Source organism: Nycticebus coucang, chromosome 11, assembly GCF_027406575.1.
Source record: "Nycticebus coucang isolate mNycCou1 chromosome 11, mNycCou1.pri, whole genome shotgun sequence".
Lineage (NCBI taxonomy): Eukaryota > Metazoa > Chordata > Mammalia > Primates > Lorisidae > Nycticebus > Nycticebus coucang.
The window spans coordinates 113,000,292-113,011,149 of record NC_069790.1 but is presented as its reverse complement, the minus strand read 5'-3'; the positions used below and the strand labels follow the sequence as shown (position 1 = coordinate 113,011,149).

At 36.1% G+C, this 10,858-nt stretch overlaps 1 protein-coding gene across 1 annotated transcript; it reads left to right on the top strand.

Annotated features, from left to right (window-relative positions):
* The first annotated feature begins 383 nt into the window (after window positions 1-383).
* Window positions 384-10,484, top strand: PRSS58 (serine protease 58). The gene is made up of 5 exons (XM_053608474.1): window positions 384-423; window positions 2,575-2,713; window positions 2,936-3,192; window positions 10,111-10,250; window positions 10,335-10,484. Exons 1-5 carry the CDS (start codon window positions 384-386, stop codon window positions 10,482-10,484), a joined length of 726 nt encoding a protein of 241 aa, XP_053464449.1.
* The last annotated feature ends 374 nt before the right edge of the window (window positions 10,485-10,858 follow it).

Here is a 10,858-nt window from a genome sequence, read left to right as displayed (position 1 = left end):
TACATACAGCTCAGAGAGGCACCTGCCTTCAGGGCCTCAAGAAGAGGAGACCAGGGAGGACCCTGTGAAGGCACTGTAAACTTCTATTTCTCTAAGTTTCTGTGCTTTCTTCCCTAAGGAGGGAAGGCAGAATTTGGGATGCCAGTACCATTTTCTACTCTGTCAGGGACCAGATCCCCTGACCTCTGTTCTCATCCCTCTGACCCCACCCCCTGCTCTGACTCAGGGGCAGCTTTTCTAAAGCTGAATCCCGACACTGAAAGAATTTGAAGGACACTTTTTTCCACCCTTAGAACCTCTTCTTGCCTTGTGTTTAGTCCTTTTCTAATGCTCCTCTCCATATTTTCCAGAAATCCTGAGCTGAATCTTACTCCCTGAAAAAGATGAAGTTGCTCCTCCTCTGGGCTCTCTTTAAGCTGTCTGGTGAGTGTCTCCATGTTTGTCTCTTTATTTGCCAAAGAGAAATTCTGGGGAAAGCATTAGAGATGGATGAAGGCAAGCAAGAGGCACCATCCCAGATGTCAAGTGTAAGGTTAGTCCTCTGTCTCTTGCCATTGCCACTGTCCCTGCCAAGTTTCCTCCCATGACAGTGCCTGCCTGCCTCACTTTGGGTGGATTTGTGGATGCTTTTTTGGTCGGGGAGGTATGGTCACTGAAACTTGTATGCCAGACCCCTTCCTAAAGAAGAGCCTGACTTTGGTTCTGGCTGGAACAGGATTGATGTTCTGCACAACATGGGGTACAGCCAGGTATTGGGGGGTTAGAGAATTCCTAGCATGGTTCCAGTTACTCAGGAAAAAACTTGGAGTTATTCATAAATCCTTTCTTTTTCTTGCATTCACACTCAGTCTCTTAGGAAAACCTTTTTGGCTTTTATCTTCTAAACATATCCCCAATACGCTCACGTCTCAGCACTCCACTGTTCATGAGGGTCCAAGCCATCATCTCTTGCTAGATTATCAAACAAATCTTCCAACAGGCCCCTCTACTTATAAATTCCTATACTCTACAGGTTTTCCACAAGGAAATTGTCATCACTCTTTAGCTGAAAACCCTGAAATCATTCCACATTATATTCCAAAGACAAGCCCAAGTTCCTATAATAGCCTGGGAAAGCCTCCGTTACCTCATTGGCCCCCTTTCCTGCTCTTTTCCCTTCTGCTCACTCTGCATCAGCCACTCTGGGCTTTGTGATGTAACTTCAGCAGGGCATAGCACCCTTGCTCCAGCTGTTTCTTCTGCCTGATCCCTTAATTTACTTGACTATTGGACTTTCTTGTCTTCAAGTTGTTGTTTCGTGTTGCCTGTGAAGTTTGCCCTGACTACTAATTTAAGACTGCACAAGGCCTTGCCACACACATGTTCCATGGACACAAACACACTAGTAATACCATTTCCTCTTTTCCAGTACTACTTTTTTCCCACATAGCAGTAATCACCATCAAACATACAATATTGTATATTGTATGTTTTATTGAATGTGTCCATCCATATGAGAGCAGAAATGTCTGTTTTATTAACTAAAGAGCCCAAGTCCCTAAAACAGAGCCTGGCTTACATGTGGTGTTCAGCATTTATTGTTAAATGAATGAATGATTCTCCCCTCCCCCCAAACTGTGTTAGCATTTGGTCTGTTCTTGTAATGGCATTGACATCATTCTGCCTCACATTATTGTAACGGGAAAAGGTAAGATTTGTCAAAGCATTCTCAAATTGGCAAACAGAAAAAAAGAAAAAAAATTAATTTCACATAGAATCCACTGCATTGTGGATGGTATTTTAAAAAGTTTATATTTTATCAGAAAGGATACTGAATGTTCTTGAATGCTTTTTCTGTGTCTCTTGAGAGGGTCATATGGTCTTTGTTTCTGCTTTTGTTCATGTGGTGAATTACATTTATGGATTTGCATATGTTAAACCAGCCTTACATTCCTGCAATGAAGTCTACCTGGTTGTGATGTATATATTTTTTAATGTGTAGTTGTATTCTACTTGCTAGAATTTTACTAAATATTTTTGCCTCAATATTCATTAATCGTCTGTAGTGTTCTTTTTTCGTTAAGTCTGTTCCATCTTTTGGTATCAGGGTGATATTTGTATGTAGAAGGAGTTGAGGAGGGTTCCTTCCTTCTCAACACTTTGAAATAGGTTTTGCAATATAGATATGAGCTCTTCTTTGAAGGTTTCATAGGGATATAAAGAACACTTCCTAGGTGAAGGACTCAGCTACAACTTGTAGTTTACTTTAGAAATGCAAATAATGTAACCTAATCATATGCATCCTCATATTAATCCAAAATTTAAAAAAAGTTTGAATTTTAACTTGAAGCATATTAATTGACAATCAAAAAGGCAAACGTCTTTTCACTTTTTGAAACAGATGTGTATCTACCATCTACCGTTTACCATTTTCTTTATGTTTTAAAACAAAGTCATTTTACAGATTTAGTTCACAAAGATGGTGGGAAAAAGGACAGGGGAAACTTAAATCATATTAAATGACTCGAGTTTAGTTTTCCCAGTGAAGACTGATGAAAAGATCTCAGAATTTCTTGTTCATGCTTCTTTTTTCAGGTGTTTTGGCCTTTAATCCAGATTACATACTTGGCAATACTCCATCCTATTTGGCCTACTTGAGATCTGATTACTTGCCCTGTGCTGGAGCCCTGATCCACCCACAGTGGGTGATCACAGCTGCACACTGCAACTTACCGTGAGTGATAAGACACCAAAGTCACTTCAGACTTTGGGTTCTCAGATTAGCCATAGACTCTGATCCCTGCCTGGGACCATCTCCCAATTAAATGGGATTAGGAAAGCATTTGGGAGATGATCATGGGTGGAGTAAAAAGTCTGGGAAGGGCTAATAAGGGCCCCTAGGAATGGATAAGCCATCTACACTACATCTTCTCATAAATGTTTCATATTTTTCTAGGAAGCTTTCTGTGATATTGGGGATTACAATCCCAGCAGACCCCAATGAACACTATCTGCAGGTGGTCGACTATGAGAAGATAATTTATCATCCACAATTCTCTATAACTTCTATTGATAATGACATCATGTTAATCAAGCTCTCAAAAAAAGTTCACCTCAATAGTTTTGTTTCAGTGGTCAACTTGCCCTACCAGCCTGCCCCTGTGAATAGCCTATGCACTGTCTCTACCTGGGGCTTTAACATCTGTGATTCATGTGAGTTCAAGATACAGGTGATATCTGTAGACTTCAAGACAACAGTATTCTGTTAGAAGTGGACACACTTCTATAACTTCTCTATTCTTGGCTTTTTTAATTCTGATCACTGAGGTTTTCTTCTCACCTCTTTATCCTTTTTCTTTTCTTTCCTTTTCACTGTATCTCATTGAAATAATTCTTTGAAGTATTTTTTACCCACTCTTTCTATTTCATCTTTATATTCATATTCATGATAGAAGTGGCTTTAGTAGAAAGAAGATATTTGTATTCTAGCCCTAATTTTGTATCTAATAGCAATTTATTTCACCTTAGAGCCTCAATTTTCAACTCAAAATAAAAAGTAAAATACAATAAAACAAAGCAAAACATTATTAGGATGTTTTCAAACCATTTCAGGCAATAAAGTGACTTCAGTCCTTGAAATGTTGTGAAATAAATATTAACGTATAAACATAAGATAAACGCATAATATGTGCTAAATCGGATGGGGGGTTCCTTACAAAGACTGTAATAGAAATATATACTTAAAAGCTTAAGGAAAATATTTCTGAAAGAAGCATTTTAACTGATAACATTATAAGTGTTCACTCAATTCTTTAGAAAAATGACAGAGGGCTATCATTATTTTTGTTAGTATACATCTTCTATACAGTATTTGAAACTACTAAAATAGATATCCTATGCAAGCTTTCTTCTGTGTCTCATACTTCGGACTTCATGAAAAACTTTGAGCATGTTAAAGCATCTTTCTGTTTTCTAACTGCCTACTACTCCATCTCAAAATTTTCATGTAATCCTAATTAACTGTCTATAGCTGTTAATTAAGATAATGGTGAATTCTGGCCAAGGAGAGTTGATTACCTATAAGCAAAATAGAACAATGATATTAAAACTTTACTCATGAGTAAGTTTATCTGAGTATATATAGTACACATCACACACTAGACACCATAGCATGGAAAGGAGATTCATTTTAAGTAAGTGTGCTAGGTTACATTCATTCATCCACCTCTCTTTTCTTCTTATTGAAGCCAAGGGGAGCTACACATTTATCCTAACATTGTTGCCATTACTCATTCCTTTTTACAATGCTCTTTACTAAATGCTTTCAGACTTCTGGCACATATTCTTAAATATATCAAGAAGAAGAAATGGTTTGCCCTTCAAGAGTAACTTTGATTTTTGGGAACAGCCAAGTGTCCTTCTGGTGACCAGTATGTTTGATTCATCTGGGTTATGACACTGAGTCAAAAAAAGATATGGTTACAGACAAACAAACAAAAAAAAATGCAGCTTCTTTTGATCTAGCTCATGACGTAGTTTAAGTAAGCATTCCTTAAAGAATTATTCCCACCCCCCCAAAAATGGTGGAACCAAAAAATTATCATTGGATTGGAAAATAAAGCAAAGCATCTCAAACATTTTTTCAAATTTTAATCTATTGTATTCAAATAAAATTGTTAAAGTAAATATATATGTTCATAACAAAAAACTCAAAATATAGTACTTTTTCTGAAGAAGAATCCTTGTCAGAAACAGTTAACCACATGTATAGACAATACTTTCTTCTTGTTCGTGTTTTGTTTGAGATTGAAATAACTTTGTTATGAATGTGCACAGTTCAAAGTATTTGTGGACCATTGATATAAAAGAAAGAATTTGAATTAGGAAGGAGGAAACCTAGTTTTAAGTCATAGTTTTACCACTTACCAGTCATATAGGTTAAAGAAAATTACTTTTAGAGATATTTTCATGCAGATATTTAACTTTGTTTTGACCTGAAAAATGAGAAACGAGGCTACGTATGTATAAATTCCTTCAAATTTAAAAATTCCATCTCAGAAGACACCCTTTCAATGTTTAAATTTCCACAACATTTTAAAATAATTTGCTTCATTTCATTGTAAAAATATTTCATCTCATGTCCAAGAATTTAGCCACTTTTACATTTGTAACATGAAAAATTTTTTGATAATCTTCTGTGCCCAAGATGTCCTGCCACAGTTCTGATTTCTCTCAGTGCTTGATCTCTTTTTCTTTCTGATGGTGGAAGAGGATGTATAAAAAAATCAACACTTTTGAGAAATCAAATCTTTTATCAATATGCAAACATTGAGGAAATTTGCCACAACAAGACCAGCCTTACAGGAAATATTTCAACCTGTTCTACACACTGACCATCACAATGGACCTTCAACAAAGTAAACACCTGGAAATTAAAGGACAGAACATAGTTTCCACAATGATGCAAAAGACAAAACTAAACAATGGACTTTTACAAAATAAGATGGATAGAATGCTACCACACTTATCAATTATCTCAATAAATGCCAATGCCTTGAATTACCCACTGAAGAGGCATAGATTGGCTGATTGGATTAAAAAAACACAAGCCATTTATTTGCTGTCTGCAGGAAACAAACCTCACGTCAAAAGACAAATGAAAACTCAGAGTTGAGGGTTGGAAGTCAATTTTTCAGGCAAATGGAATTTAGAAGAAAAGAGGGATTGCAATCTTACTTTCAGATACATGTGGATTTAAAGCAACTAAAGTCAAAAAGGACAATGTTGGTCACTTCATATTGGTCGAGGGAAAAATACAAGAAGACATTTCAATTCTAAATATTTATGCGCCCAATTCAAATGCTCCCAGATTCTTGAAACAGACCTTGCTTAGTCTGAGCAATATGATATCCTATAACATCATAATAACAGGGGACTTTAATATCCCTTTCTCACTCCATCCCAAAGATAAAGAATATACATTCTTTTCATCATCCCATGGAACATTCTCCAAAATTGATCATATCCTAAAACACAGAACAAACCTCAACAGAATCAAAAGAATTGAAATTCTACCTTGCATCTTCTCAGACCACAGGCACTAAAAGTGGAACTCAACTCCAACAAAAATGCTCAACCTCACACAAAGGCATGGAAGTTAAACTCCCTTTTGTTGAATGACAGTTGGGTGTAGGAAGAAATAAAAAAGGAAATCATTAACTTCCTTGAGTATAACAACAATGAAGACACAAGTTACCAAAACCTGTGGGCTATCACAAAAGCAGTTTTGAGAGGAAAATTTATTGCTTTAGAAGCTTACATTCGAAAAACAGAAAGACAGCACATCAAAAAACTCACATGCCATCTGATGGAATTAGAAAAAGAAGAACAATCTAAGCCTAAACCCAGCAGAAGAAAAGAAATATCCAAAATTAAATCAAAGATCAATGAAATTGAAAACAAAAGAATCATTCATAAAATCTATTAAACAAGGAGTTTAATTAAAAAATAAATAAAATAGATAGGCCTTTGACTAGACTAACTAGAAATAAAAAAGTAAAATCTCTAGTAACCTCAATCAGAAATGACAAAGGGGAAATAAAAACAGATGCCACAGAGATACAAGAGATTATCTGAATACTACCAGAAACTCTATGCCCAGAAATTTGACAATGTGAAGGAAATGAATCAATATTTGGAATCACACCCTCTCCCTAGACTTAGCCCAGATGAAATAGATCTGCTGAACAGACCAATTTCAAGCACTGAGATCAAAGAATATCTTCCAACAAAAAAAAAATGCCCTGGTTTGGATGGCTTCACACCAGAATTTTATCAAACTTTCAAAGAAGAGCTTATTCCTGTACTGCAGAAATTATTTCAAAAAATCAAGGAGGAAGGACTCTTTCCCAACAGGTTCTATGAAGCAAACATCACCCTGATACCAAAACCAGGAAAAGACCCAACTTAAAAGGAGAATTTCAGACCAATTTCACTCATGAATATGGATGCAAAATTTCTCAACAAAATCTTAGCCCAAAGCTTATAGCTTATCATCAAAAAAGTCATACATCATGATCAAGTAGGTGTCATCCCAGGGATGCAAGGCTGGTTTAATATATGCAAGTCTATAAAAGTTATTCACCATATCAACAGTAGCAAAACCAAAGACTATATGATCCTCTCAACAGATGCAGAAAAAGCATTCGATAAAATCCAACATCCTTTTCTAATTAGAACACTGAGGAGTATAGGCATAGGTGGCACATTTCTGAAACTGATTGAAGCTATCTATGACAAACCCACAGCTAATATTTTACTGAATGCAGTAAAACTGAAAACTTTTCCTCTTAGAACTGGAACCAGACAAGGTTGTCCTCTGTCTCCATTACTATTCAACATAGTGCTGGAAGTTCTAGCCAATACAATTAGACAAGACAAAAAAATAAAGGGCATCCAAATGGGAGCAGAGGAGGTCAAACTTTCCCTTTTTGCTGATGATATGGTCTTATACTTAGAGAACCTTAACGACTCAACCACAAGACTTGGAAGTCATCAAAAAATACAGTAATGTCTCAGGATATAAAATCAATGTCCACAAGTCAGTCGCCTTTCTATACGCCAACAACAGCCATGATGAGAGGTTAATAAAGGGCTCAACTCCCTTCACCATAGCCCCAAAGGAAATGAAATACTTAGGAATATACCTAACAAAAGAGGGGAAGGACCTCTATAAAGAAAATTATGAAACCCTAAGAAAGGCAATATCAGAGGACATTAATAAATGGAAGAACATATCATGCTCATGGCTGGAAAGAATCAACATTGTTAAAATGTCTATACTTCCCAGAGCAATTTACCAATTCAATGCCACCCCTGTTAAAATACCAACATCCTACTTTCAAGTCTTGGAAAAAATTATTCTACATCTTGTATGGAACAAGAAAAAAGCCCACATAGCTAAGGCAGTTCTTAGTAATAAAAACAAAGCTGGGGTATCACCATCCCAGATTTCAGGCTGTATTATAAGGCCATAGTGGTCAAGACAGCATGGTACTGGCACAAAAATCGAGACATAGACATTTGGAAGTGAATAGAAAACCAGGAAATGAAACCAACAACTTACGGCCACCTAATCTTCAATAAACCAAACAAGAGCGTCCACTGGGGGAAAGACTCCTATTCAAAAAATGGTGCTGGGAGAAGTGGATATCACATGTAGAAGACTGAAACCAGACCCACACCTTTCTCCGCTCACAAAAATTGATTCAAGATGGATAAAGAACTTAAATTTAAGGCATGAAACAATGAAAAGTCCTCAAAGAAAGAATAGGAAAAACACTGGAAGATACTGACCTGGGGAAAGACTTTATGAGGAAGACTGCCATGTCAATAGCAACAACAGCAATAATAAACAAATGGGATTTAATTAAACTGAAAAGTTTCTGTACAGCCAAGGAGACAACAACCAAAGCAAATAGACAAACTACCCAATGGGAAAGGATATTTGCATATTTTGAATCAGACAAAATATGCTTAATAACCAGTATTTATGCAGAACTTCAATTAATCCACAAGAAAAAAACCAACAATCCTACACATCAACGGGAAAGAGAGATGAATAGAATCTTCTCTAAAGATGATAGATGAATGGCCAGCAAACATACGAAAAAATGCTCATCGTCCCTAATTATTAGAGAAATTCAAATTAAAACCACCCTGAGATATCATTTAACCCCAGCGAGAATGGCCTATGTCACAAAATCTCAAAACTGTAGAGGCTGGCGCAGATGTGGAGAGAAAGGAACACTTCTACACTGCTGGTGGGACTGCAAACTAATACAACCTTTTTGGAAGGAAGTATAGAGAAACCTCAAAGAACTCAACCTAGACCTCCCATTTGATCCTGCAATCCATTACTGGCATCTATCCAGGAAAAAAAAAAAACCTTTTATTATAAAGACACTTGTACTAGACTGTTTATTGCAGCACAATTTACAATTGATAAAATGTGGAAACAACCTAAATGTCCTTTAACCCAGGAATGGATTGGTAAGCTGTGGTATATGTATACCATGGAATATTATTCAGCCATAAAAATGGAGATTTTTGCAGCATTTGTACTAACCTGGATGGAGGTGGAACACATTATTCTTAGTGAAGCATCATAGGAATAGATAAGTATGAATCCTATGTATTCAATTTTTATATGAGAACAATTAATGACAATTAATGACACAGTAGGGCATGGGGGGAAGGGACACCAGACAGAGAATGAGGGAGTGGGTGAGGGAAAGGAAAAGAAGGGAAAAAAAACAGACAAGAAAAGAAAATAGTGACTAATTCTCACATAAATTGGATTTAATTTTGACCAAAGTACATTACTTAAACATTAATTTTTAATTCAACTTGTTAATACATTGTTTGGGATATTGCATCCTCATTTATAAGTAAAATATGTTTGTAATTTCCCCTTTATAATAATATATTCTCTCCAATTTTAATATCAGGTGTACCCAGAACAAGTAGAATGATTTTGAAGTATCTTCTTTTTCTATTGTCTATAAAATTTGGCATGATCTATTTTTTGAATTTATCTTTTACTTTTATTTATAAATATTAGTTGTCTATTTTTTGAGACTTGAAAAAATATAAGAAGAAAAAGTTAACTGATGACTCCATACTGAATCTCAGAGTCAAAGCATTCTATAATAGACATACTCTTATTTGACAATGTGAATGTTACTTTCTTTGCATTATTATTATTATTGTTGTTGCTTAGTATTTTGATGCAGCAATTCTCTGATTTCTTTTCTGAATGCATTTATGTCTGTTCATTCTTTACAAGGTTTTTATTTCTCGTCCTTATCTTAAACATTGTTATTGTTATTAAATTTTAAGCCTCTTTAATTTTGTGAAGGCAAAAAATGGAAACTTAATAAACACGTGTATATGTAAAAATAAAAATTAAAAAAATCAACACATTGTACCCCACATATGCATAAATGTATTCATGATCTATGTGTATATGACTTAAGAAAAAAAGAAAAGAAAGCAAGAGGGAAAGGAAAGAAAGAAGGCTTGATATTCAAAAGAACACTTAAAGAAGTGTGACTTCTCTTTTGTCTTTAGCAAAGGAGCCTGACACACTGCAGAATGTGGATATCTCTGTACTCTCCAAGGCTGAATGCCAGAATGCCTATAAAACCCATGAAATTAAGGAAAGCATGCTGTGCATGGGCATCGTGCCAGGAAGGAGGCAGCCCTGCAAGGTATCATACTCTCAACGCCTTCATTTCCCCATTTTATTCCCTATTCTTTCCAGAAAGATAACCAAGTTTCCTTTTCTCTGGCAGGAAGTCTCAGCAGCCGTGGCAGTATGCAATGGGACACTTCAAGGAATCCTGTCTTTTGCAGATGGATGTGTTTTGAGAGCTGATGTTGGCATCTATGCCAAAATCTTTACACACGTAATTTGGATTGAGAATACAATCCAAAACAATTGAGTGCCCACAGCGGGAATTCTGGACCCTGTGACACAGCAGGTTCCCAGCCCAGCATCAGAATTAAATTCAAGGTGACTCCCCACATTGCGTGCCATGCTTACCTGTCTCACTGCTGTGAAACAGAAAGAGTGCTTGAGCAGTTTTTTTTATACATATCTTCACCGTGACTATTCACAACAACGTTCTTCCCTTATAGATGAAGAAGAAAGTTTCAAAATTCCTTAGGCTGTTGGAGTTTATGACATGGGGATTATGTTCTGTCTATGAAATTGATAATTGACTTATTATCCATTGGCCATTTCATAGCCATTTGGGGCACCAAAATCCCTACCAAACACACTGAAGTAGACAACACATGCTTTGAGTAAGTAGAA